Source organism: Colletotrichum spaethianum, assembly GCF_022836535.1.
Source record: "Colletotrichum spaethianum MAFF 239500 DNA, contig12, whole genome shotgun sequence".
NCBI classification, from domain to species: domain Eukaryota; kingdom Fungi; phylum Ascomycota; class Sordariomycetes; order Glomerellales; family Glomerellaceae; genus Colletotrichum; species Colletotrichum spaethianum.
In genome coordinates this window covers 281389-308484 of record NW_026054782.1, presented here as the reverse complement: position 1 = coordinate 308484, position 27096 = coordinate 281389, and the positions used below count along the sequence as shown (strand labels likewise).

Sequence of the window (27096 nt, the reverse complement as noted above, 5' to 3'; positions counted from 1 at the left end):
CTTCTGGAACACTGACTTGAGAATAACTCCCAATGTCCGATGATGGTTCTCTTGCCAGATGATCACTGGAGTCTGAAACTACTATGGGCGTTTGCTGTGTTCCGCCTTCAGTGACTAAATCGAAAGTCCAAACGCTTGTTGCCCTCATCTTTAGTTGTCTCCAGATAGGCAAGTCTCTGGGCTTCTGACATGCCTTCCCAGGTCCTGTCACGCTTCTTGTTGCGGTAGATATAGTAAAGCTTTACCAAAGGGTAAAGCACCAAATTCATACATACTATCCCAAGGAGAGAGCGGTTACCTCGTTTGTACAGTGGTGCATCATCTGGGCTGATGTAAGAATAGGGCGATAGTAAACCACGCCATGGAACCTTACCAGATCGATATATATTGGAGGAAATGATGCCGCTGGTCTGCACAAACATGTTGTAGCATGCAGCCGAGACAGTCCGCGATCGCACCGTGTTCGAATTGCGACTGTTCCATCCAACCTTGATAGCCAGTTAGTATGGTTGCTGACCTTTTCTTCGGGGGATGACGTGTTGGGCCAGACTGTGCCCGCAGACTTCAGTGACCAGAGTGATTGGCTTAAAATATTAAGTATAGTTTGACGCAACTTACTTGAATAGGATGAGCTACCGCAATGTTAGCCTATCATCTCAAGATTAGAGCTTTGGAGAACTTACCATTAGGATACATGAGAAGAAGAGTGATGACGGAATACAGGATCCATCTGTTCACCTCCGAGGTGTTGACAACGTTCAGATAAATCAAGAAAGGCAATGCCCAAACCTGACCAGACATGGATACAAGAGTGAGTTCGCCAATGATTTCACCAAGATACGTGATAGCAAGCATTGTGACCACTGTTCGACGAAGTCAGCTACACAATTATGGTACTGAATGACGATACCTCAACTTACTGTGGCCAACAGTATACGGAATTGCAAGCAGGTTTGCTTGGAAAGTGTCGAAGCCCAAATTACGCAGTGTCAGAGTCAGGTACTGAGATGGTGGCGTCATGGGGATCTGGAATGTTAAGCCCAGAATGTATAAAGGCCACAGATCGTAGTCCTTGAGACTGTCCCAAAGGAGTCGTGGAGTGATGGGCTCGCGGTTGTGCATGCTGCTTTTGCTGGGGTCTTCGCGGAGTACTCTGTTGACCATGATGGTTTCTTCCCTGTAATATACGTCAGCAAGCGTTTAACGACCGTATCTGCGGAATCTGGGGCTTGCCTTTCTGTAAACCAGCCATTTTTGCCACGAAACCAACTTGCCGTCTGACAAGGCCCGGCTGGCATAAGAAGAAATCCAAAGACGCCGATCACCAACGTCAAAAGTCCTTCAACGAGAAAAAGCCATCTCCATCCAGCGTGTCCTTCAAGGCCGCGCATGTGGAGGATTCCATACGCAAGAATCGCTGACAAGATATCTGCAATGCTCATGGCAGTCCAGAAGAACCCAAGCCTCAGGGAGAGCTCGTGATGCTTGTAGAAATAGGAAAGATAGAGAATAACCTTGACGAATCACAAGTCAGTCGAGATCTTTGAACGTCCTTAAGCCCACTATACTTACATCGGGGATAAAGCCGCCTTGCAGTAAACCCAAAAGCGCTCGGCAAGCAAGAAACGACTCTCGTCCGCTTAACCAGAACTGACAACTGGCGACGATACTCCACAAGACCATCTGTGCCGGGATCCAGCGGTCTGGTCCAACCCACTTGGAAACTAGTTGGGACGGCAGCTCTGCACAAAGAAAGGCAAGCTTGAAGACAGTATTACCAAGATTGAAGTCTATATGGCTGATTAGTTCAGCGAAGGTGACACTTGGACTAGGGATACGAACCGTTGGTAGTCAAGTTCAAGTCTCCCAGCATATTATCCGTATTTGCTGCACAGTACTGATGTCAGATTATCAAACTTACTCGCCTCGGGAGTATAAACTACCTTGGCTAATATTCGCGCGGTCAAGTTCAAGTGCCATAAACACTGACCAAAAAAATTAATAAATGTCTGATTGTGGCCATATCAATAGTGCGACTCAACTGATGCAGGCCCAAACCATGATCTTGAAATCTATCTTACGCACTAGTTCTTTCTGTTAGAATTTATTGTGGCATGTAACACAGTAGGGTGAATAATTGTACCTAGAGCGTATTCTTCTGTCCAGGTCCACCGAGCTAGCGGATCAAACCGGTGATAGTTCTCCCTGGAATTTGTCATGTAAGTTTCTCAATGAAAAAGGGGTTGTCTGGATTCAGCACAGTTACTCACCAATCAGATCGGGGGTGATACTTTTCAGCACTATCGGGATCATCGAAAACGCTTGGCTTACGATCATTAGAACCATGGCGCATCTGGAATATGGCGCTTTCAGAACCACTCTTACCTGAGTTGCGATTGCAAATGGGTCGTAAGACTTATTCCTCTGGAACCAAAAACGCTTTTCTTCGATGGGTGCTCCTAGGGGAGACGCGCCCTCCAACAGTGTCGACGGTTGCCCATCCTCACCTTTACGAAAAGGGTCTTTTGCCAGCACGGTAGCCATGGGTTCTGTAAGGATATAGCGGGAGTGGGATCTGGAATTGAGGCTGGAGGATAGGACCGGCTCTAGTTTCTCCTCAGAGCTGGATTGGACCGTCACTTTAAGACACTCATAAACGCTGAACGGGCTGGCGATTGTCGCTCTGACCCTTGGTATCGTAGAAGTCTTCAACTACCAGGATAATATTGCGAGCCTAAAAGTGCGGCGATGGCGAGTGAGATCCACATAATCACGTAGCACGTATGGGAAACGTGTGATTGTTCTTGTCACAAGGATCCAGAACATGGGTCATATAAGGGTGCTCTCTTTGTACAGCACATATGGGCGAATCGGTCCCGAAGTGTTTCAAAAGCTCAGCTCCTCATTCACAGTGCAGATCTAGATTAGCTTTTCTGGGCAGTGGGAGATGGTGTGAGCGTGGGGTTAGCCGCCGAGACTATCGTTTTCCCATGCGATTTGAATTAATATGGCTGGCTCTTAATGCATGGCCTAAATAAGTCCAACTCGAGTGTCTCATTCTCCAGGATTGCTTAGAATAAAGATTAAAACTAGACTGCTGCAGACTGAGAGTCGGGTACCGCGGAGACTATACAAGAGCTTGAGACAAAGTTGTTGTGATGTGGCCTTGTAAAGATTGACATCGGATGGTGATCAAGCGGGGAAATCCCTGGACGACCGACTTCGCTCTGAAGGAATGTTATTGAGGAAGACGAAACCTTCCGAATAAAATAACAGGAATACTACGAATTGGCAGATCAGAGCCGCTATCGCAGCAGTCGTAAGGGTCGTACGGCCATGAAAAGTGCCACTTCATCCGGCTTGGCCCAGGCTTTCGAATCGCCATCAACCTTGATTCTGACGCAAGCCACCACCCGCGCACCCTTATCAACACGCAGAAACTGCTCTTCATTTCAAGACCAATTTCATCGCCTAAATCTCACTAATTGGGATTTTGTAGTATCTACGGCGCCCAACAGTGCCCGCTCTTCTTAGTTTGAAGGCACTGCCGAAATCGATGTTTGTACCTTGGGTGGGATGCATGAGCCGTGATTGGCCGATGTGCGGGACACCAGATCGATCACATCATCCATTTCAAATCCACGTAATTGTCAACTGAGGTTGATCGATCACGAAATAAGCTCCTTGGCTTTCACCATTGCGGCACCTTATCTTGACTTTCTTTCCTAGAACGCGGGGCTTCGTCGGGCTTGAGTGTCCCTTGTGATGTCGCCTCATCGCGAACCTCATGTCGCAACCGGCAATGTCGCGTGATCCTGCAGCTACTGCTTATTGAAGCGCGAGCTAGAAACTTATAAATGTAGATGTTGACACCTGATGAACATGAAGAGGAGTAATTGCATGCAGTCAGCGCAAGTTCGATAAATCATAATTACAAACTTAGAGAACAAGCACGTTTCCAAGCAAGTCAAAATGGCACCGTCGGCACTTGACGCTGAACTTCCTCTCCACAATAGTACCAAGGCTTCGTACCCACAACCGCTGAAGGCATCCTCGGTCCTGGATCAATATGAGTCCTTCGATGTTACCCCAAACATCGGGCGCGAGTTTCCCAAGGCAAACCTAGTCGAGTGGCTAAATGACCCCAAAGCCGACGAGTTGATCAGAGAACTTGCCATCACCAGTAAGCCATGAGAATCACGCCCGGTCGCATTTGATAACTAATAGTGTACACAGTCTCACAAAGGGGTGTCGTCTTTTTCCGAGCCCAAGACAATCTCACAAATGACTTGCAGAAGCAGCTGATCCTCCGACTCGGAGAACTGACCGGTCGGCCTGCCGACTCGGGACTCCACATTCACCCGGTCCTCAACTCGGAGCGTGAGCTAGGCGGCTCCGACCCAGAAATCAGTACCATCAGTTCCGTGCAGAACAAGAAGTACTACCGAAAGCCTCTGGAAGGCGAGGGGCTCAGCCCCAAGAAGCAAAACACTGCACAATGGCATAGCGATATAGCTTTTGAGCCTGTGCCAGCCGACTATTCATCGCTGCGCCTCATTGAACTTCCAAAGACTGGTGGTGGTAAGTCGGACTAGTATGACCAACTTAACTTTGGACGATCAGCTAAGGCATTTTAGATACACTCTGGGCATCTGGTTACGAAATCTATGACCGCCTCAGCACGCCTTACCAGAAATTCCTAGAGAGTCTCACCGTCACATTCGAGCAACCTGGTTTCGCCGCCGCTGCCGAGCGTGGCGGGTTCACCTTGTATGACAAACCCCGCGGCAACCCAAAAAACGTTGGTAGCATCCTCAAGGCTGTTCACCCTGTTGTAAGAACCAACCCTGTTACCGGATGGAAGAGCGTCTTTCCCGTCGGCGGTCATGTGAAGCACATCAACGGCGTCACTGCTGAGGAGAGCAGACACCTGCTTGACTGGTTTCTTGATATACTGCAGAAGAATCATGAAATTCAGGTTCGTTTCAAGTGGCAAAATGCCAACGATATCGGTAAGTGCATGACATAGGGACCGAAAGTAAGTGGTAAGATGCTAATCAAGATCTGCAGCCATTTGGGACAATCGTAGCACCTTTCACACAGCAACCTTTGACTATGATGGCCAGGGCGAGAGGTTTGGAAACCGAGCTGTTGGCATTGGCGAGGCGCCTTATCAGGACCCCAACAGCAAGGGACGTCGCGAATCCTTGGGTCTCAATCAAGTCACTAATGAATACGTTTGATCGCAAGACCATAACGCTGACATGCAGAGACGGAGGGGTGTATCGTAGATTGCTGGTTTGTACCTAAAAACAAACAAATATGGCTATGGTACTTTCTTCCCATATTGTTCGGCGCGTTGAATATTTGAAGAAGTAGTTTTGGTCGAAGGCAAGCCCAAGGAATCAATGTTTTCCACAAGCATTCCTGAAGCTAATGACTCGATTTAAGGTATAGCCTGTAAATCCCCATTACCTTGCTCATCCCTACGATAGGTTCGTGAGGAGCATTGACTTTAACGTCAATGCGATGGAGCTTCGTCTGATTAACAGACAATCTCGTGCAAAACAGGGTGACGTCACGTTGCGTTCTATGACACAAAGACGCACGATTGAAGAGTTTTGAAGACTGTTCGATTCGTGAGGCTAAACTAGCAAGAGCTTCGCAGCGGCTGATGTTCTCAGCTAAACGCCCTCAACTATTCGACAGATGCCCGGCTTTTGCATCAGACTCGATAAATTCCAAGCTTCTAACCAAATTTGACCAAATCGACTCCTTGTTCACTCCGAATGTTTCTCTCTCTGCTTAGCATTGGCTTCCTTCGGGACCCTAATCCCAATTCCAAGCACAATTAGGATCCGCACTAGAACCATGGGAGCTGTTGTAAAGAAGACAGTGTAGTCTTCCACCGTCCACGTAGATCTGTCCAGCCATATTTCCCAACCGCCGACGGCTTGCGCGGTGCCGTGACAATACGCGACATCGCTCAGAAGCATTCCCGCACAGACGACGCGCCATAGATTCAGATCGTCAAAGAGCCGCAGAACCACGCCCTCCATGAAAGCGAAGAAGAGCCATCCGCCACCCAGTTGTGTGTAGAGGAATTGCGTGTTTGGCGCGTATGGCATCGCGTTACGCGTCATACCAGCGAGATACTGGTTCGGCGTGTGGAGGACCATGACGGCTCCGAGTAACGCAAAAATGGGTTCGAGGGTCATGAAAATAAACCGGTAAATGCCCGGGACCGTAGCCGAGGCGGAGACAACTCCTCGATGCGAAGCCATCGTATTGGCTGCCCCGTGTCGCGGTCTATCTTATCTGGGGATATTTCGGTGTCGCAGGGGATCGCCGTTCGAACGCAACGTCTTCGAGCTCGATGCGTGATGTGCTTTCTGAGTCGCACTTTGGTGTAGCCGCAGCAAGCAGATGCAAGTTTAGGGTGAGAATTGACCGAAATTGCGATGAAGGATGCAGCTAGAGAAACACGAGCTGTCCAAAAGAAATTGGGGTCGGTAGCTTTATCAGTGTTCGACCGTCGAAGCTTATTCCAGCGTAATGAAACACACATTTCGGCTCTCCCGGCTGCGGGGCCACCAGAATCCGACACAGGCAAAACCAAGGGCCAGGGGTTTTACAAGCTTCAAGGTCCGCTTGCACAGCCAATAATAACCTCAATCGAGTGGGGGGAAGGGAACACAGCGGCGGGGGCATGAATGCAGAGGCCACCTGCACGACGTGCTCATGTCTGATATGTTTGAAGATTGCACAACAACATTGATCAAGTCGGCACTACCGAGCCCTGGATGTTTGTTGCCTAAGACCCGTCAGTGTTAAAAGTAGAAGGCTGAGTCAGAGAGTCAGGCGAAAACAGGAAAAAACGTCATGCAGAGTCAAGCCAACCCTCATCATGCAGGCGGGCTGAAAGTCTTGGCCGCTTGTGAATGAAGCCAAACTTCCAGTCTAGCCTAGAGATTCTGTATGAGACCGTGGGCTAGAGTTTTACTGGGCATTGTCTTAGAATGACTGAGTGGCGTAGGCAATGGTAGTGTGTTGCGCCCTGAAGCTGTGTTGCCCTGACAAAAGTAAACACACAGTGACGTCTACCACGTTCCAATCTACTTCCATCTTAGGGAACTGTGAAGCCTTAATTAGGTGTTCTGAGGGATTAGACTTGGAAAGAATTGTGAACGGATTCGGGACATGTCGAATTACTGGGCGGGCCTATGCGGGCATACTTTTCGAACGATGTTTTAGACGAGGCTACTAGAGTTTGTCAGTTATTACTGTTTTCTTTGGCCGTTGTTTGCTTTGTTGAGTTAGCGTGTTAGCTCTTGAATATTTGACTCTCATCGCAATGAAAATAGCGGTGGTTATCTGGATTCTGGTTCCCTAATTTGATTAGACATTGTGTTCTCAACAAATTGATTCTTGCGGTGTCTCAAGATCTGTCAGTTCAAGAAGCCACGCACATGGCGAAAAGTCACACAGGGGCCTTGCTGAAGAATGCAGTAGTTTTCTTCGTTGTGTCTTATGCGCTCCAGATCTCTTGACAGGCGTGGAGACAAGCAGATACTATGTTATGCTCAAGACTTGTCATAAATTGATAAGAATTCTGTGAATGGAGCAATGCCTGCGTGTCAATTTCAATATCTTTGGGAGTGGACTACTGGGTGTGTGTAGAAAACAACCCGCATCATGAAGAACCAGGTTAGCAAATGAGACAAGGACTGAATGAAGCGAAATCGACTTGTCATCATAAGTTGTGCTGCAGTATCGGGTAAGGCATCTAACAATGATCCTCCATTCACGTGTGGCGCGTTCATGTTTGGAAAGTTTGACTATTAATAATCTTTCGCCAAGCGAATTTCAATCGCAGATATCGATGACTCCAAGGTCACAGTCACAAACATCTCAGGCGGTGTCCCTACTTTCTGTCGGCCTTGTCGCTTCCTCCGATACTGTCTGTTCCTTCAGGATGATACTCTACTGGGCCAGCCTCTAAGGCAGTCTCAGGCTCTCCAGATTTCTGTTTTTGCTCACGCCAAATCAAAAGGCGAATCACTGCGGCCGCAATAACCGCAGCAATAATGAAGCCAAAAGTAGACGGAAAGCCATATCCTTTACGGTGATGATATTAGCCAATTAAACATTGTTGAAGGAGAATATCGAAAAACTACTCACTGAAGCTTGGTGCCATAGTCTGTGGAAAGATAACGAGGGGGAGCCAAGCATCAATAGCGTATTGCATTCCGTTCATGCTGCTGATGACCAATGCACGCTCTTCATTATCGCCAGCACATATCTCGTTTGCCCATGTATAACTAAGGGTATGCTTGTCAGTGATCGAGAGCCAAATTGTGTTTCAGAACCATTGTGAGTCAGGGAAGTAATAACTCACAAGACGGCAGTCATGAGATGCACACTGCTTGTCAAAAAAGCGAATAATTTGATTTGAACCCCAGAAGGCCAAAATGCTAGTATGCCATTTGGAACGAGTCCCAGAAGCTAAATCTCACGTCAGACTGAGCGCTAAATGAAGATAATAGGGCAGATAATCCCTTACCAGTGGACATATAATGAACGCGAATCGGCTGCCTGTGTAGTCTGAGAGAAATCCCCATAGAACTACGCAGAAGGCACTGATGAGCTTTGAGCCGGTGGGAATTAGGTTTCTATCAACGACCGAGAACTTTTCGGACTTCAGCCAAATACCGAAGTAGCCGCTAGCCTGACAAGACTCGCCATAAAGCTTCATGCCGTTAGTCTTCCTTGCAAGAATGTTTCCACATGAAAAGCAAACTTACCACGTAGCCCAGGACAAAAGCGTACCACCTCCATTTTAGAAGCACTCGCCTGAAGGTTGCGAGTGTAACGCCAGCAGGTGCTGCCTTTCCGGCTTTTGTGACACGATCTATGGCCAACTCGCACTCCCTGGGAGTAAGAAATCTCGACTTAGTGGTATATGGCGTGTCTGGGAGGATAAAGAAGGTTGCAACGCCAACTGGAATCGTCATACACTGCGAAGCCTTAGAAGGGTGAAAGGCATGTCACTGGAACCAAAGGAGACTTACGCCGCAGACTATGTACAGCCATCGCCATCCAGCGTGTCCATGCGCGCCATCAAGACTTTCATAGATTGCTGCTTGAAGATAACCCCCGAAAGCAGATCCTAAAGGGGCCGTCATGTGAAAGATGGCTACTCTCTTAGCGAGCTCTGTCTTGGTATACCAACTTCCCAGAACGTAGAGCAAGACCGGGAAAAAGGAGCTTTCGAAAAAGCCTACAAAGAATCGAAAGGCATAAAGCTGTCCCACGGAATGTGTTCCAGCCTGTGCGAAAGTGAAGACTCCCTACGTAGTATGTCAGTATTGGCCCGTGACTTAAATTAGGGAGAATATCAAATCTGAGGTATAACTCACCCAGCCGATCTCCATCGCAGCCAACCAGATACTTGGTCGAATCTTCTGTATAATAAGAGTACTAGGGATCTGCATGACGGCGTACGCGCACGTGTAGGCCATCTGAGCGTACGTATATTCGTTTCCAAACATCTTCAAATCCTCCTGCATTCCCGAGACATAGGCATTCGCAAGGTTTCCCTATCACAGTTAACGCAACGGAATATGACCTGTGACTTTAAATTCGTTGCTCACCTGATCTAGATACTTCATGAAGAACCCCAGACATCCTATCGTAAGAATTGACCAGTCGAGCTTCCGAAGTAATACTCGTTCTTCATGACTCTTTAAATGTGTATCTGTATCCCAGATGAAGGAGCGGAACGACCTTGAAGGTCTCTTTGAGGCTTGCAACACCGGCTCGGCCATTGTAAGAGTTTGATCATACCGCGATTGAAACGCAATCTTACACTGGTATAACATTGAGAAAGCTGAAGCGGGGTTCCAGAAGATATACACCCAGACATCGTGGCCCATGTACCTAGCCACCGTTGCGCCATCGGAGTGACGGCTTTTGCAACGGAGATACTGGAATGTACTGATAGCACGAAATGGCCACTTGCATTGATCTACACGGACTTGCGAGCCGAATGCAGAAAAGTCCAACTGCTGCACCTCGGCGAAACGTGGTGTTGGCCATCTCATCCAGAACGACTTGCAGAAGAACCCGGCTTGGTGCTAAGGACCATCGGGGACTTTCCGATCGTTGTGGCCAATGGTGATCCAAGTAGAATCGCGGGGATTTGAACACTGATAAGACGCCAGAGGCAGGGGATGATGACGAGCTCATTCGACTAGTACTTGACATTTCCAAGTGCCAATTAGATGGTGGCAGATGAAAATCCATCCGAAGCTTATCCGTCGGGTGCAAGAGAATTTCCAAAATAGTGTAAGTCCTCGGCATAAAGTCCCACGTCCGCCACCTGACTCCATCTCGATTAAAAGGTGACTGGCCTTGGACGTTGACGGTAAAATTAAATAATGCGGAGACAAATGCGGCGCGAGGTGGATATTGATGGGGACAACAGAAGGACTCTACCTAATCTGAGACGGTCTTACTGATGTCAGTCTAACAAGCGACATATGATTCAATAAGCACACTTAGACGGTAAGGAGAGTTAGTTACTGCGTCGAGTACTCGCAAGTCATTTCTGGCGAGTGAACCCCCGACATTCGATAGAGTGGCTCTCTGCATTTTTACATCGCTCATTCACCCAGATCTGAATGCTGTCAACACTGCCCAGAGAAGAGGATGTCATCTTGCTGCCGGTTCCTGGGACAGACAAATTTATTTAGCAGAGCTCTAGGAGAGGCTGTCCAGCGCCAGGTAATGTTGCAAAGGTCCGATAAACAAATTAAGCAATGAATGCAGAGTCCAAGGCATTGATGGTATGTTAACGCCCACCTGCAGTACTCTACGAGGTTTTTACCCAACGCCGCGGACAGCCTCACACTAACAAATTCGTCGCTATATCAGCTGCACAGTACGAACGGCGTTCCAGTAGTTCAATTAATTCAATCCATTCCTCATTCATCAACCGTGAGTCAAAAGTTGGTGTCGAACGCGAAAAGCACCTAATTCTTATCTACGCGTCAGCGTTCTCGGGAAGTCCGTTTCTGAGGATTAGACCACCAGTTGGGAACCAATGGTGCACTCACGCACCCGTATATATGGAACTTCCAGCAACGTCAGATATATTGTGGTCGAATGTTCACAACGTCATCCTGTTTTCGATTCCTTGCTGATCTTTGTATGCCTTATTATCAAACTAAACCTCGTGATGGTAAGAGCGGTCCCCCGCTGCCTTAGTACGTTTTGCTTAGTACGGCGTGATGACAACAACCGTGTGATATGTCATCTTGCATCACTCTCGCATTAACCTAGAGCCGGTCGCAGAGGTTCAGATCACTCAGCAGCCCTGTCAAAAGCCCGAAAGCCGAGTAAATGTTAAAGCCTAGTCTCAGCCCCAGCAATAGTTCAACTCAACATAGTTTAACTTTATGTCCTCTGAGTCCACGATGATAATTATATGTGTGAGCCTCAAGCCGAAACGGGGCCACAGAGAAAACTGCAAGAAAAAAAATAAAAAAGATGACGACCGTTGTTGTCTTTCAACGCGGCGTGTTAAGGTGCGGGGTTAACTTCTACTTGTTTTGTATTTTGTGTCGTGGGTACCTGGAATCATTGAGGACAAGTACATACACCCCTTTTCCTGCCATGGCTATGAATCATGCTGGATTGCATGGCCGTGTCGCACAACAACAACTGCTTCCAGTGGTTAATTGAGTTTTTGAGCTGGGGAAAAAGGAACAAAAACCGATGAAGATTTTCATTCATAAGTATTAGATACAGACGCATGATTAGAACGTTTCTAATTATTAATTCGAAATGCCATTCATTTCAAACCCGTCAATTGAAAATCCAAACCCCTCGAGTCAACGGAAAGAATACCCTCATGGGGATACTACGGCCAGCTTGCCGGAGTCACATCCGCCCGTGTCGGTAAGTCGGCGAGCCCCCGCGGGTTACGTTGGACCGCGTTCGGACAGGGGTTCAAATCTGCCTGCCTGAAATCCAGTAGAGTACAATATGTGTGGATTAATAATCTGTCGCAAAAACGACGCCGTTAATTGCGGGCAGTAATTAACGCCTTATATCTCTTCGTGACATAATCATAACTTCAGACAACAGTAGCGATTGAGTTTTTTCCCGATATTTGGTTATTGCAATGTCTTTGTCGTTAGCACCGAAGTCGTGAGGTCTTCTAGTCTCAATTTGGATGACACTCTGGCGACTGATGCCATACCTTGATTGTTGCCATCCTGACTAATTGACTACGAAACTGGCACCATGCTGTAACACATAGGCGCGCCTTATGCAGTCAGCAGTCATCGTAAAGTGCCACATACGCAAAGGAAGACAGCCGCCAAACACGGGATAGTCGTAGTGAGCCAATCGAATGTTGAGCCGATTTTTTAGCGAAGCGCCGACCTGAATCCGTTCGCCTTATCCATCGGCACTTACTCAGCGCCGACCGGCTCAACAAATCTGCCGACTTGTTGATGATTCGACTTGAGATGGCAAGATATGTGTACATATAAAGCCTCTTCTGTTCTGTCAAGCCCGACACGGAATATGTGCTTCACAAAATCACAGACGGCAGTCAAGTTTTAAACTTATTCTCTGACCACCTCCAAGTGTCATTTACAACGTTCAACATGACAAAAATCGAAGCTCCCTTGGCCGCAGATCAGGCTCCAGTCGCTGGCGCTCTACAGATTACAGACCCAGGCTTGTTTAACGAGGGAGCCGAAAATGTAAGGACTCCCCGCCAATTTTCACTTGCGGCGCGGTCGCAAACTAGTGGAATAAACCCCCGGGGAGGTTTCAGCATCTATTTCTGACATATGCCCGGACCAAAGGTTCCGTACTTCACGCCAATTCAGGACCCAGCGGCCGGGACGGCGAGGGACCCTCAACCAGAGGGAACCCTCTTCTCTCCGCTCAAGCTGCGTGGCCTGACGCTACACAATCGCATCTTCGTGTCGCCCATGTGCCAGTATTCCGCGGACGACGGGCACATGACGGCATGGCACAAGACGCACCTCCAGAGCTTCGCGGTCCGCGGCACCGGCCTGGTGCTGACTGAGGTTCAGGCCGTGGTGCCTGAAGGTCGGATCTCCCCTGAGGACCTAGGGATCTGGGACGACTCGCATTTGGTGGCTGCAAAGGAGGTTATCGACTTTGTCCACAGCCAGGGCAGTCACATAGGTATTCAGATGGGGCATGCTGGTCGCAAAGCCAGCACAGTTGCGCCTTGGGTAAACCGCAAGGCGGTTGCAGGCGAAAAGGTAGAAATACTGTCTTTACACTCGTGACGATTGCCCACAAAAGACTAATAAACCTGGCGCAGGCACGAGGATGGCCGAACAAAGTGTATGGACCTTCTGCCATAGCATACAGCCAGGACACATATGTCCCGAAGGAGATGACATTGGACGAGATCGACACCTTCAAGGTCAAGTGGGTTGACGCCGTTAGGCGCGCAGTGAAGGTCGGCTATGACGTGAGTTCTAATCTTGACGTCAAAAAACAAATGCTCTCAAAGTGCTGAGTTGTCCTGCAGACAATCGAGATCCACGCCGCTCACGGCTACCTCCTCAACAACTTCCTGTCGCCAACCTCCAACAAGAGAACCGACAAGTATGGCGGCAGTTTCGAGAACCGTTGCCGTCTCCTTATTGAGCTGACCGAGCTGACGCGCGCCAACGTCCCTGACGACTACCCCATCCTGGTGCGCCTCGCCGGTACTGACTATCTGGAATTTGACTCGTCCATCCCGCAATGGGAAATTACCCAAGCTCAAAAGCTCGCCAAGATCCTTGCGGACAAGGGTGTCGATTTTCTCGACGTTTCGGGCGGCGGCCAGGACGCGAGGATGCAAGTGACAATGGCGCCCAAGTACCAGGCGCACCTAGCCGCCGCTGTTCGACAGGCCGTCGAGGGAACCGGCACGGTCGTCGGTTCCGTCGGCGGCATTGCTACCGGGAAGGACGCTGCTGAGGTCCTGGCAGACGGCCAGGCAGACGCCGTGCTTGTCGGGAGGGCGTTCCTGAAGGATCCCAACCTGGTGTGGACTTGGGCCGACGAGTTGGACATTGACGTCCACGCGCCCAGTCAATGTAAGTCCTCTTCTCCTTTCTCCAGAATTTTGACTTTGGGCTAATTTCCATATCCCCAGACGGATGGCCGTTTGGACGCACTCGGACCCACAGGCCGAGCAAGCATTGAGACGCAGGATTCTTGAAATATTCTGCTTGGCCTCCTCCACATTTGTGTGCCGGTGGTGCCGGCCATTGATGGATTTGGCTCAGTGAGATGAATTTTGGATCATATAGATAATATGAAACTCTTTCAGTGACAGTTCTTGCCCACTTAAACACCGGTTTCCCTGGCCTTGGTGTCTCTGTTTACTACCACTTCATTCGGAACGCGAGCTCACATGTCTTCGCTATCTTCAGGTGATTGATGCGGATGTGGTTGACTTTGCCCGTGAGGATGGGGTTGCTGGCCCCAGTCAGGATATCCCATGGTTCCAAGAGTCTCTTGTGCTGCAAAATAGCCGGGGCCTGCAATCACTCCATGCTGGGAGGCATCTTGGCCAAACATTTGAACATCGCCCAAGATGTCATCGACCGTCGCATTTTCGAGAGCCATCGAGGACTTCCTCTGCGCGGTCGTCGCAGTCTGAACCAGATCCAGTCTCTGGGAATACCATGCTCCCTTGTGAGATCTCTGCTTATGGTACAGCATGGCCTGGTCGCACAACGACTCGATCACCCTCCACGCCGCGTATTTGCGCATGCTGATATCTTCATTGTTGTGCCTTCGAAACGCAATATTTATCTGTCTCCACGCTCGATCCGTTATCGGATGTTTCGGCTGCTTAGCGAGCCCGATCAGAATATTCGAAATGAGGCAGGGGGTCGTCGGCCACCGGTAAAGCCAGCCCCAGTGATTCTGAATAGCTACCGTTTCACCGCGCTCCATCTCCTCGAGGATTTCGACACATTCCTGATAGAATCTTGCACAAACAGTTAGCGATCGTTGCTATTACGTCCCGGGATTTGGGAATGTACTTGCCTTGCCCGAAACTCAGGATCTTGACCGCCACTGTACCGGGCCACGACACCTTCAATGAGCAGCCTCATGCTCTTCATGCTCCCACGAAAATGGGAAACTATGAGGGTATGATATGGAGAGGAACCGTCTGCGTGTACGATGAACTTGGCTTGGATAAAGTTTTCCGTCTGATCGACGATTCGACTCAGCTCGTCAACACCAGCGTCATTTCTCCTTCGAATGACCGATTGCATTGTTCTGACCAGGTGCTGCCGCATAAGTGCAAACGACATGTCCGTGATGCCATCTTGATCGAGAGGCGCAGACCCAGGTTTTGCAAATCTGGTTGGGACCCACTGGCTGTCGTTCGCATTTTTCGGCGGCTGTACGTCGGAAATGAATGGCAGACCAGAATCGGCGCCTTCGAGGTTATACAATGGGTTGTCCATCAGTTCGAAGTGACTCCATACTCGACGTCTCATGTTCGCTATCCAGGGCGAATAGCTGTAATGGCTGGGATCTCTGTGTAGGCCAAGCCTCGTCCCGAATCGACCGGCCAGACCAAGTAGAGCAACAGCTACTTCACCATCTCCAAGGATGAATTTCATTTGCTGTACTTATTAGCAAGCCATGCATTGTCTTCTGTTTTGAAGAGGAACGGCTCGGGGACGGGACGAACAATGTGATAAAGCAAGGCGAAGAACGCAAGGGGTTTCCTGCTACGCAGTATATCGGCCCGCTCAAGTGCCAACCGGGATGCCTCCTGCAAGTGCCGCAACAAATCCTCCTTGGGCTCTCCCAGTCTCTCTTGAACAACGCTTCCTGGCAGGGCCGCCACTGTCATGGCCTGCGTTGCGAACATGGCTAACTCCACGTCCACGGGAATCTTTTGAACGCCGACTCGAAAGTCTGTTATTTGTTGTCGCCAGTAAGAGTCGTGGCTCATCCTGACGAAAGGCTCGACATGTGCGAGGAACAAGTCTGTCAATATATCTTCCTTTTCGGGCTCGAGGTGCAGATGGGAAAGATTTGTCAAAGCAGGCGTTCTTCCGATGGGCCACGAAGATGGACTGGCAGGGTTCTTGCCAGTCTTGTCCGAGTCGATCTGAAATAGGCACCGCGGTTCAAAGACGATGTCTTGCAGGTTGAGCCAGGAGTTTGGGCCAAGATAGTAGGAGACGTTTTCGTCGTATACTTGCATTCCGGGATCGCCCGCCAACGCCTCTTCATTGTGAAAGTCGCCAAAGTAATTCGTTGCTGGACTTGGTGAAGGAAAGGAGCTGCTGGCGCCCTTCTGCGATTCACACCGTACGGACAAGCCCTTCATCTCCTCTACCAGCCTCTCGAGACGGTCGACTCTGTCCTGAAGCTGCTGCTGGCTTTCGGGCGTGGGAACGCCGGGTTCCCTCTGCGGGTCGTAGACGCAGGCAATGCCATGACGAACACAGTTGAGGCACGGCTTGGCTTTGTCGCAGCGAACTTTCCGTCGTCGACAACCGTTGCATGGTTTGTTGAAGTTTAACAGGTTGGAAGACATACCTGTAGTCGAGGTTTCCCGGGATGCCAGGGGCAGGCAATCTGCTCAGATTAAGGTTGAAGCAGCTGACGGAGGCTAGACGGGGAGCCTCTCTTGAGCGCCGGTGGGGATAGATTGGGCGAACAAGCAATATCCTTTGTTGAGGGGGACGTGGGCGTGGCGCCAAAGCCCGAGAAGGCTCTGTGGGCGCCGCCGCCTCGGATTTACCGACTGTTAACGCGGTTTGGCTGGAAGAAGACGCGGAAATGGGGCTGCGGAACACGAAGCGCAGGGCGTAGATGATCGACTCAACCCTACGGTCATGTCCAAACTCGGCTGGGCCTGGATGGAGATATGCTCCACAGGTCGTGTTGATACTCGGCTCGTTCGTGGACTGCCGGCTCTGATTGCTGTTGAACGGAGTTGACTGCCATGTGCGGTGAACAACAGTAAACTTGAAGTAAACTTGAATGATGATGAGACCAAGCGGAGAAACGCCGGCCGAGTGCGGTCAACGTCTGACAAAAGACAACGGTGGCTGGGCCACCGCCTTTGCCGTTACAGCTCAGGCACCAAGTTAAGGCAATGACTGATGTGCCGAGGAGGCGGAGCAGAATGGGCCAATCTCGGTAGGAGAACATTGGAAACATGCTGACCAAAGGTCAGTGGGGTATATACGCGTAGAGACACTCGAGGGTTGGTTTCGGTGGCTTACTATAGCACCCATACAATCTGGCGTGTCTCTTTTCTTGTCGCTGTTTTTATTTTACGGAACCTGAACCATCGTCTTCACTGCGTAGCATCAAAGAGACGAGTCAGGGAATATGTAGGTACTCGCCATCGTGACTCGAATGAACAAAAGCTTTGGACGTAGGATGGCTCGTGGAGCGGATCTCATCGATCGGGGGGTATCGACTTGGAATGTCAAAATCAACGTGACTAGAACCATGCAGCGGCCGTAGCGAAACAGGCATCTAGATCGTGGGTGGGAGGCTGAACAGTCGAAGCAGGACGGCTCATGGAGCCGCGAGTGACGATGCGTCAGTGTCAATGCAAGCCTGAACTCTAGATGGGAAGACAGGCCGGGCCTACCGGACAAGGCAGGTTAGGCGGGTTGGTTAGGGGGGGTACCAGGGGGGTTAGGGAATGAACAGAGGGCATAGGGCAGGGGTCTGCATCTTGCGACCAGATGAGTTGCCCTTCCCCGGTAGGTGAAGTGATACAGAGAACCCAGCAGCCCAGTTGGGTAGGTAAGAAACCCAATGTTTCGGGTGAGGGACGGTAATTTCAATTGCGCCTGTTGGCTGTCCTCCCTCCCTATTGGCGCGAGGGCCCGGATTGAACCCCTATTGGCGCGAGGGCCCGGATTGAGCCCCGATTGGAGAATAAAAACCCTTGCTCTGTAAGCCGTGTCCGGTCTCTCTGTCCGTCTTGGCTTGATCAGTAACATGGCAGCCAAATCCAGATGGGTCAAGGAGCAATTCAGTGCACCACGCTCTATTTTGCCGTCTTATCGCTGCTGCGGTTTGGGTTGGAAGGAGTGTGCCTGTGGATATTTGGACGCCAAAGTGGCTCCTTGAACCTCAGCGTAGATGGAGCTTTCAGCCGATGGCGGACGGAGCAACGTTCCGGTCTCCAGCTTCAATGCCCGTACCTAGTTCGTTACCACCCAGCTTTGCGTAGCGCGCATGTCATCGTATCTCTCATTTATCGTACTAGGTATGTATTCTCCATGATCCTGGTCGGCAGTCCTTAAGTGGATCAAAGGCCCCTGTAGGCACCGTACCTATGTCTTACTGGTGGAGTCAGAGCCCGGCTTGCGGATGATTGATGGCACATAGGATTGATGGTAGTTGGGTCATGGTGACGGAGGAGGTACGTACCTAGTCCTGTCCCCACGTCCCCTGTCGTGTCGTCGAATCCAATTCCGGGCCCCGTGGTCTGCGGGCCGGCAGATTCCCCGCGAACCCCACGGATCGAGATCCCCCGGTCGCACAGCTCAAACTTGGCGCGACTGGATCGAGGTTCCAACCTCGACGAGGTTTGTTGCTGCGAAAGGTCCCTGCGAAAGGTCCCAGCGAAACAAGATGGCTTTACCGCTACCATCGGGTCTAGTACCCGCAGAGGTTTCTTTCCTGTGCGAAATGGAACTGGTCACGGTTGTTCCGCGCCAACGGTTGGAAAGCATCGACCTGCTAAGCGTGAGCACCCCTCCTTTCTACCCGGCGACGCGTCGCTATCAAGCAGGCAGTCTGCTAACGCATGTCGATATTTGCACAGGGTGTAACACCAGCTCTGCGACCCCCAGCGCGTGCCAATCTTCCTCTTTGGCTGGCACTTCTCCTTAAGAAACAACGCCGAGCGAACATTGTGCCTCCACAATGGCTCCATCCAAACTCCCTTGCTGAAATCGTTCACCACGAAACGAAGCGCGACCCCGACGCATTCTCCCCCCCACCGCCGCCTCCCATACGCGCCGATGCCATGGGCAATGCGCGCCGATTAGGTGCAAGCCACGACGAGACCCTGTCACCACCGTTCTTGCCGTCATGTACGGCCGATGCCCCCCGAACGCGCTACCCTTCCATTGGTTCGAGCTGGCCGAGGTGTTGCTAGCCCACGCATCCGACGACATACCCTCGTCCTCCGAAGTCAGGTCTCTCTTACGAGATCTGCAGGAGGTGCGCTCCGCCAAGATGCGCAAGAGCACGCAGGATCTGTCCGAGGGCGTTGGCGGAGTCATGAGCCTTCGCGGCGTGGGTGCAATGGAGCTGGCCGAGAGCCGCGGCTTCTTTCTGGGCGTCATAGAGGGCGTACGGAAAATCGGTGCAAGCGCGGAAGCCAGCAGGCGTGAAGAGGAGGAGGAGCGCGGCAGTGGCGACGGCGACTATGATGAAGACGAAGACATGCTATGATACCCCGGCGTTGGAAACGCTTACACAAACAGAAGACGGCGCTCGCTTGGTGGGAGCACAGTTTCCCAAAGGACCTCGGGTTTTGGGAAGGAAGAGGCGGAACATGGCACATAACCAAGCTCAATCAGTTCACGCGCGGCGAAGATTTGCTATGAATACGAGACTCGTACTCGTTTCCCTCGTCGCTTCCGGTTGGGTCGAGCCCAGGACAGAGCAGGACCAGTTATGTTGTCTTCTCTGGATTGTCTTGCTGTTGGAAACGGCGCACGATGACGGGCAGATGCAAAACAGTCAGGACCGGGTAACGTGTGTTGCTGCAGAAGATCCCGCATATGGCCTCGTTGCCACCCGATGCTCCCAATTTTTGCGAATACCAAAGCATACCAATTACAAACGTAATCCAGTTCAACCAAGTCTACGTCGACTGTCATTCTATCTCCTCTATAAACGCCTTGTTCCTATTCTAACCTCGGTCTTTTTACTCGTGTCTCTTGTATGTCAAGCGAACTGCTTCGTCTCTTTCCTGATATTGATGTCTCGGGACTCCCAGAGGCTTGCGCAGGGCTTTGACGAACGCAACTCACGTTGCTCTTCGACTCGGCCGAGTCCATTTTACGTTTTCTAGTAGGGCGAGATCCGTCTGCTTCCTCTTCAAGTCGTCGCTTCTGCAGTCTAGGTGCCGGATCTGCAGCTGTCAAGGCCTTGCCGATAGTGCTAATCTTCTTGAAGGTCACACCGCGACTAGCGCCGCCTCCGCCTGTTCCGGGGCCGTGGTTTTGCCCACCTGCGGCTCCAAAACGTCCGGCTCCCCTGCCACCTAGCATGTTCCCGATAGGAGCCCACAGGTTTGATGTAGACGGACCAGGTGAGGAACTTGGTGATCGGCCTCCCGGATGGGGGCCAGGGCTTCTCAGTTCTTCCCCCTCCTCCTCTTCCTCCTCATCCCCCTCCTCCGCCGCCGCCTTCTTCTCTTCTTCTTCATTTTCTTTTTCTGATTCTTCTTTTGCTTTCTCCCACCGTCTACCTCTCCTTGCTCCTCTTCCTCGTCCTCGTCTTGGTGTTCATCCCCTTCATCCTCGTTCCCTTCGTCTTCTTCCAGGCTAGATTCATAGTTATCTTGGGAGCTTCCCTGACCTCTCTGTGGACTAGTGTTTAGGTAGGTCGATGGAGAAGGCTCTTCGTATGGAGGAAAGGGTTCGGTCGATGTAGAGTCACTGAGCGAGGCGGGAACGCTGTTAGAAAATCCAGGTGTTCGGGCCATTAGTAATGAACCGCTATTTGTCTGATCTTGGTTTCCTTCCTGATCAGAAGTTCCGTTGGGATCGCCGTCATTTTCTGAATCATTACCCTGGCTAGGATCAACACCGCTGTCGGAATCCGGACTGCTCTCAGTACCGGGGTTGTTCTCCGCGCCGGCATTACCTGGGTTCCCATCTTCCTCATCGCTCTTGATGTCTTCATCGCGCTCACCCTCTTTGTTGCTCTCGTTTCCTTCACCTCTGCCATTGCTAGCATTGCTTTCGTTCTCCTCATCACTCCTGTTTCCGTTGTCATTATCACTGCCCTCATCGCTCTTGATATCTTCATCGCTCTCATCCCCTTTATTACTCTCATTGCTATCGTCTGTCTCATTGCTGGCATTGCTTTCGTTTCCCCTATTGCTCTCGTTTCCCTCGTCTTTCTCACTACCCTCATCGCTCTTATTATCGTGGTCATCTACCACGGCTGGAGGAGGGGGAGGTGGTGTCGGCGGCGGCGGCGGAGGAGGAGGAGGAGGTGGTGGTGGTTGCGGTGGTGGTGGTTGCGGTTGCGGCCGCTGTGGGCTTGCTTGTGGCGGCGTCGCCCTCCGGTTTACTCGATGTGGTGCACTTGTCTGCCTTCCAGTCATCATGTCCAAAGCAACAAGTGGTTGGCCACCTGGCCTACGAGCTTGGGTCCGCGTCTGCCTGGGTTCATATTTGATCTTCCACTGCGGGGTCTTTTTCCCGCCGCCTTTCTTACCACCACCGTTTCCACCCCCCGATCCAGAACCTTCCTGCGCTGACATGCTTCGGGCGCGAGGTTGAAACGGTATCTCGGAGATGGGCGAGGTCACGAAACGTTAAAGATGAAGATTTTGAGGTTTGCTTCTGGGCTCTTGGAGTGGGTTCGAGATGTTGGATCAGTCTATTCGTGCTGGCAAGTTGTCAACTTTGGCTGCGTGCTTGTTATCCAAAAGTCGCGAACGACTCTAATCGCACCTTTTTATATTCTGTTCCTGCTTTCGCGAAGGAAACTCCAGCACCATCCTCTCTATTGCCTTCTTTGATGGCAGTAACATACCTAAAGCCAGTTAAGAATCGATTGTTTTGTTATTCATGTTCATTAGGTGCGTTTCAATTGCCCAAGCTTGTCCTTTGACGGTTATTCTCTTCCAGAAATGGTACGGAGGAGACAAGGGCTCCTCAAATATGGATGCAAGAACATTGTTTGTCAAAGAGAAATGAATTGTGTTAGCCTCGTTACCTTTTCATTATTTCAACAAAACCAAAGGCTGTGGAAAACGCTGGGGATTTGCGTATTCACTGTTGCAAATCTGGAATCTGTAGTCAACCTTGACTGGGATGCTGAAGGCCATCTGACTCCCAGTGATAATCCTAAAGGTCCCAAAATCTCTGCCCATTCATTTGAAATAATCGTCTCCAATTAAATTCCAACAACTGGCACCAAAAAGGGACAAAATGGAGGCCAGAGCGATTAGATCCCCCTGCCGTTTGAGGGTCACCGTAAACAAGCTCGACAGCCCGACTACCGAAACTCGTTCTCTTCTGGCATCTCGTTCCAAGCCCAAGCCTCCAAGTTACAGCGCCGGGAAGATCTCTTCCTCTCTGACATCCAAAACAGTCATGTGCCCTGGCGCATGTCCCATTACCGTTCCCTTTAGGTCAGCCCGCATCACAGCCTCTTGCGGCGTCACACCGCAGCCCCAGAACACCGGCACGTACTCCTCATCGTCCGGCCCAAATACACTCTTCCCATCAATCTGGAAAGTCACATCGCCCCAGTCTGGCTTCGTGATGTCATTGATGCCGATTCTTTCAGCGCCATCCCAGCCCCACGCAACTGGCTCGCCGTGGGTTACAACGAAGGGTCTGGTGATGTTTCGCACTCTCTCAACCTCAGAAAGCTTGTAGGGTCTCATCGACACAACGTAAGTGGCTCCCTTGAAAACTCCCGCCGCACATAGTGGTATGTTGGTCCGATATATGGCCACAGAGCGGTTGTGTAATTGGTGCCGCGGCGTAAGCCCGGCCTCGCTAAGGGCCCTCTCGAAGCTGAACGAGCATCCTATGAGGAAGCCCACATGGTCTCCATCCAACCATTTGTCCTCTACATTGACGGGCTCCGAGACACCATTGACATGTACATGCTTGCTGTCTTCGTAGACTCGGAAACGAGGAAAGTCGTGTCGCAAATCAATGTTCTCTGCCACCGGCAGGACTTTGCTGCCATCATGACTCTGGACGTAGGATTTGAGTTTCTTGAAGTCACCCGGGCTCGCTGATTCGGCGAGTAATGGACATGGCACAGGGTTCCGCTGGCAAAGGAGGCGGAAGTCGTTGGCGTATCGTTGCGGGAGGATGATCAAGTTCGCTTGGAGGTAGGTCGGGGCCTGGCCGGATGTTGTTGAGGTAAAGGCACCGGATCGGAAGGCCAGGCGGGCGTCCTCGCCAGTTTTGTAGACGATAGTCATTTTTAATTGGGCAGAAATGGCTCCAAGACTGAGTGCTCAATGGCGGATAGATGTACTGCGTCTGACGGCGTAAGTTCACAGATGTGCTATAGTCTCAATTCCAAGATCCAGACCAGATGTTGGAATTGCTGAGCAATAAAAAGATCACGAGTCGGGAATTTACTGTATGGGAGGATGTTAGATGTGTTTCTGGAGACGTCTGAAAGGAAGTCTGGATCCGGGACAGTTGTTAAACTATTATCATATCAGCCAACTTATCTCCGCATACGGGCCGGCAGCTTATCACGGCGGGGCCCCACTCCGATCTCCGACATTCGGCCTTGCTTTCCGAGGAAAGTTACAGTACCACAAAATTTGGATTACTACATAGCAGCCGCGCCCACGCGCAGTATCCAGTTGAGGTTGGTACACTTTCCCCAAGTTCCCCAGGTTCCGGAACCTCGGAAGTCAAGTCCGGGCGGTGACCCGCTCCGAGCTTCCCCTCCTATGCATTTCTAATACCATCTCACATCCATCATTAAGTACAATCGATTACAATGCTGGCGAATCAGAGTAATTTCCAAACGCTGGAAGCCGATCGCCATGCACGTCTGCCTCATCAACCAACTTCCTCAAGTCCCTCTCGTCCTTCTCTCCCAGCTTAATATTCAATGCCCCCATGTTCTCCTCGAGGTAATTGATCTTCTTCGTCCCCGGGATCGGAATCACATCCTCGCCTTGCGCCAGCAACCAAGCAAGCGTGAGCTGTCCCGCAGAGCAGCCGTACCTCTCTTTGCCCATTTGGGCAAACTTGTCCACGAGCTCCGTGTTCTTGCGGAAGTTATCGCCCATGTACCGAGAGATCTGCCGGCGGTAGTCGGAGGGATCAAAGTCATCGATAGACTTGTACCGCCCCGTCATGATGCCGCGGCCGAGCGGCGAGTAAGCAAAGACTGTGACGCCGAGCTCGCGGCAAGTCTGCAAGAGGTTCGTGCCTGCGGGGCCTTCAATCTCGAGGGACCAGGGGTTATACTCGACCTGCACGGCCGAGATGGGGTGGACCGCGTGGGCACGGCGAAGACTGGCGGAGGAGCATTCGGAGATGCCCAAATACTTGATCTTGCCCTCGCTTTTACAATATTAACAGTCCGTACTTCGAATTCTACTGAGAGGGGCACGTTGTTTTTTCAAACTTACTTCTTCAGCTTGACCATTTCCTCAATCGTCTTCTCAATGGGAGTCTTCTCATCCAGGCGGTGGACGTAGTACAAGTCGATGCTCTCAACTCCCAATCTTTTCAAACTACGCTCACACGCTTCACGGCAATACTCGGGCGAACTGTCGACTCTGAAACCGAAAGACCCATCATCCTTGACCTCCCCGCGCAGGGCAAATTTGCTGGCCAAGAAGATGTCGGCGCGGCGCTCCGGGTGCAGCTTGAACCACTTGCCGAGCAGGTCCTCGTTGTCCCCGTAGAGGTCGGACGTGTCCCAGTTCGTCGCGCCAATCTCCCATGCGTGGTCAAGGAATGCGAGGCGTTCTTCGTCGGATCTAGTTTGCTCGTTAGCTAGGACGATCCGTTGGGAAGTGAGTGAAAGCCAAACCCTCCATCGCCGTAGGCGATGCTGAGGCCCATCAACCCAAGACCGAGGGCTGTGATCTCAGGGCCGGTTTTGCCCAAGCGGCGGACGGGAAGGTTTGCCGGAGGTGACATGTCGTTCGTGCGTTGTAGTGTGGTGCTTGGTGATGGTGTTGTTCAAGGATGGATGCGATGCTTCTTGCCTGACAGTCTCTTTTTGCAGAGGATGGCCAAAGGTTATATACTTCGAAGCTATGTCTAGTGGGGTTTTCTTTTCTGGAGTCACTGGAGATAGCAAGGCGTTCATTCTTAGAAGGCTAAAACCCATACCGATACTATCATTGAGCCGCGTGATAAACTCCATAGGTTTGATTCCAAACTGGTATCTTGCATGGACGGTGTTTGGATTACATAACCACAACTAGCGGCTTGCAGATGGACCCCGAGATCGAGTCAAAGAGGGCCTCGTCATGCGTGTCATGCGTGTCCGGAATGCAATGACTGTGGAGTAAGCCTTCAAAAATTTTAACTCTTTTCTCCAAGAAGCACAGCTGATCCATGTTACTGAGAAGCAAGTTGCTGACACCTGCGGTAAAGTAAGGTTAACTCCGGGATGCGAGAGTTGCGCCGATGCGGTTGATGCGGTCAATGCGGTCAATGCGGCCGCATCGGCCGCAACGGCTGCACCCGCACCCTAAACTCCGACACCCACTCCCTTGCATCATGACGACTTGGTATTTGGCCTAACCTAACAATCTTTTGAATATGTCGACATACAAATCTCGTCAAGGGCTTTCTTGTACTGAAATTCCAGGACTCATTAAAAGTTCCATCAAGGGCAATGAGTTTTCGCGAACCAAAATGCTTTGTTAGGCGACCAGGCAGTGCCAGCGCCGAACACGGAAGAAAATCGAGAATAGCACCCGCCGTCTGCTTTGTTGACTTACATCTCATATACCTGCAGCTTTCCACAACCCCGAAAGCGTGAATCCTCATACCTTGCTCCCAAAAAACCACCTGAACTTCCACCAGGCTGACCTCCGTAATCCCATTGCTAACCGTTCCGCAGGCTGAAGATATCCGTTCCGCGCCAGCAAGCCAGAGCCCCGGCCAACAGCCATGGTCATTCACAACGGAACCCCTGCCATCCTCTCCTATTTGCTAGACGTGTTCGTCCGGCCCCTCGAGGGGCTATTCTACCACGCAGACCTTTGCGCGGCCTACCACATCTTCGGCGCCGCCTTCATCTACCTCACCACCTGGCTCAAAGCCGTAGTCAAGACCACGCGCCTACAGCACAGGCCCCAAGAAATCCGCAACGTTGCTGACCTGTTCAGAAGCCTAGGCACCTGTAACCAAATCCTCGTCAGGGGCTATCTCGGCGGCTGCTTCCTTCTGCCGAACTTCGTGGGCCCCATCTGGGTCTGCTGGGTCGTCAACGCAGACAACGCGTTTCTCGATAGCCTCGCCCATTTGTATGGCTTCGCCATCGGTCTACTACATATGCCACTGCTGGTGAGTCTGGCGATCAACCTCGTCATCTCATTCGTGTTTGGTCTTCTCCGCCGGCTGGTCGAAAGCACCTCGCGCTTTGTGTGGAAGGCGTGCAAGGGCATCCCTCACGACCCCGCGGCCGCGGCGCAGAGGAGCCTCGCTGCGCTGCATGGCTGGCTCGAGCGCCTCCCGGAGAGAATAGTAGACAGGATTGATCGGAAACTTCTCAGGACCGAGTGGGCTTTCATGCAGCTGGTCACTGCCTTCGTCATCGCTGCTTGTATGAGCATGCTCTACACCATGATTGTCGATCTCTACAGGCCATATCTGTAGTGCCTTGCTATTCACTTAACTGCGCAGACACTGATGTTTGTCGGGGATGCCATGTTTGATACCGGCCGGTGGGTGGAAGCCATCGTCGCGGAAAGGGGGTTTTGGGAGGGCATTGGTCTCTGGGAGGTCGTGGATATCACGCACGGAGATGGCCCAGTCACATGCCCATGATCTTCGTTGCAAACATGTTCACCATCGCGTTTGGCGCTTGAAGTGACAAGTGAACATATGGGGTTCGGATGTAGGTTAAGCACAACGTATCGAGGGTAGGGTGATCCCTGTAGAACCCCCTACTTGGCCATGTTCCCTAGCTTCGGTTTCCGACTTGGACCTATGTCGCGCGGAATTGTAGCCGCGATCACACTCGATGGCAAGCAGCGTTCATGAATGATTAATCTCATTGGCAGCTATCTAGCTATGCTGTGCAAATATGTTCCCGGGTATCGAACGCCAATCCGAAGCCAAT

At 51.1% G+C, this 27096-nt stretch overlaps 11 protein-coding genes across 11 annotated transcripts; 4 read left to right on the top strand and 7 right to left on the bottom strand.

The window, feature by feature from the left end:
• Nucleotides 1–107: 107 nt before the first annotated feature.
• On the bottom strand, nt 108–1683 carry ColSpa_05412 (putative transporter; the record flags this gene model as incomplete). Its single annotated transcript, XM_049271624.1, is given in 6 exon segments — nt 108–239; nt 276–322; nt 684–863; nt 921–1177; nt 1189–1514; nt 1573–1683. The coding sequence occupies 6 exon segments, from the start codon at nt 1681–1683 to the stop codon at nt 108–110; spliced, it is 1053 nt and encodes a 350-aa protein (XP_049127581.1).
• Nucleotides 1684–3972: 2289 nt separating this feature from the next.
• ColSpa_05411 (putative alpha-ketoglutarate-dependent sulfonate dioxygenase) lies at nt 3973–5243 on the top strand (the record flags this gene model as incomplete). Its single annotated transcript, XM_049271623.1, has 4 exons — nt 3973–4183; nt 4237–4581; nt 4638–5012; nt 5071–5243. 4 exons carry the CDS (start codon nt 3973–3975, stop codon nt 5241–5243), a joined length of 1104 nt encoding a protein of 367 aa, XP_049127580.1.
• A 537-nt stretch (nt 5244–5780) lies between these two features.
• Nucleotides 5781–6284, bottom strand: ColSpa_05410 (uncharacterized protein; the record flags this gene model as incomplete). The annotated part of the gene is made up of 1 exon (XM_049271622.1): nt 5781–6284. One exon carries the CDS (start codon nt 6282–6284, stop codon nt 5781–5783), a length of 504 nt encoding a protein of 167 aa, XP_049127579.1.
• Nucleotides 6285–12866: 6582 nt separating this feature from the next.
• On the top strand, nt 12867–14250 carry ColSpa_05409 (NADPH dehydrogenase afvA; the record flags this gene model as incomplete). The annotated part of the gene is made up of 4 exons (XM_049271621.1): nt 12867–13310; nt 13373–13525; nt 13586–14141; nt 14201–14250. 4 exons carry the CDS (start codon nt 12867–12869, stop codon nt 14248–14250), a joined length of 1203 nt encoding a protein of 400 aa, XP_049127578.1.
• A 182-nt stretch (nt 14251–14432) lies between these two features.
• ColSpa_05408 (uncharacterized protein) lies at nt 14433–14823 on the bottom strand (the record flags this gene model as incomplete). The annotated part of the gene is given in 2 exon segments (XM_049271620.1): nt 14433–14588; nt 14599–14823. Coding segments are annotated over 2 exon segments (381 nt in total).
• An 862-nt stretch (nt 14824–15685) lies between these two features.
• Nucleotides 15686–16618, bottom strand: ColSpa_05407 (bikaverin cluster transcription factor bik5; the record flags this gene model as incomplete). The annotated part of the gene is made up of 1 exon (XM_049271619.1): nt 15686–16618. The coding sequence occupies one exon, from the start codon at nt 16616–16618 to the stop codon at nt 15686–15688; it is 933 nt and encodes a 310-aa protein (XP_049127576.1).
• A 2528-nt stretch (nt 16619–19146) lies between these two features.
• Nucleotides 19147–19512, top strand: ColSpa_05406 (DNA replication complex GINS protein PSF2; the record flags this gene model as incomplete). Its single annotated transcript, XM_049271618.1, has 1 exon — nt 19147–19512. The coding sequence occupies one exon, from the start codon at nt 19147–19149 to the stop codon at nt 19510–19512; it is 366 nt and encodes a 121-aa protein (XP_049127575.1).
• A 498-nt stretch (nt 19513–20010) lies between these two features.
• ColSpa_05405 (uncharacterized protein) lies at nt 20011–21400 on the bottom strand (the record flags this gene model as incomplete). The annotated part of the gene is made up of 3 exons (XM_049271617.1): nt 20011–20076; nt 20097–20503; nt 20530–21400. The coding sequence occupies 3 exons, from the start codon at nt 21398–21400 to the stop codon at nt 20011–20013; spliced, it is 1344 nt and encodes a 447-aa protein (XP_049127574.1).
• Nucleotides 21401–22351: 951 nt separating this feature from the next.
• On the bottom strand, nt 22352–23245 carry ColSpa_05404 (putative hydrolase; the record flags this gene model as incomplete). The annotated part of the gene is made up of 1 exon (XM_049271616.1): nt 22352–23245. One exon carries the CDS (start codon nt 23243–23245, stop codon nt 22352–22354), a length of 894 nt encoding a protein of 297 aa, XP_049127573.1.
• Nucleotides 23246–23776: 531 nt separating this feature from the next.
• On the bottom strand, nt 23777–24938 carry ColSpa_05403 (aldo-keto reductase yakc [NADP(+)]; the record flags this gene model as incomplete). Its single annotated transcript, XM_049271615.1, has 3 exons — nt 23777–24353; nt 24422–24775; nt 24829–24938. The coding sequence occupies 3 exons, from the start codon at nt 24936–24938 to the stop codon at nt 23777–23779; spliced, it is 1041 nt and encodes a 346-aa protein (XP_049127572.1).
• Nucleotides 24939–25922: 984 nt separating this feature from the next.
• On the top strand, nt 25923–26630 carry ColSpa_05402 (uncharacterized protein; the record flags this gene model as incomplete). The annotated part of the gene is made up of 1 exon (XM_049271614.1): nt 25923–26630. One exon carries the CDS (start codon nt 25923–25925, stop codon nt 26628–26630), a length of 708 nt encoding a protein of 235 aa, XP_049127571.1.
• Nucleotides 26631–27096: the final 466 nt, after the last annotated feature.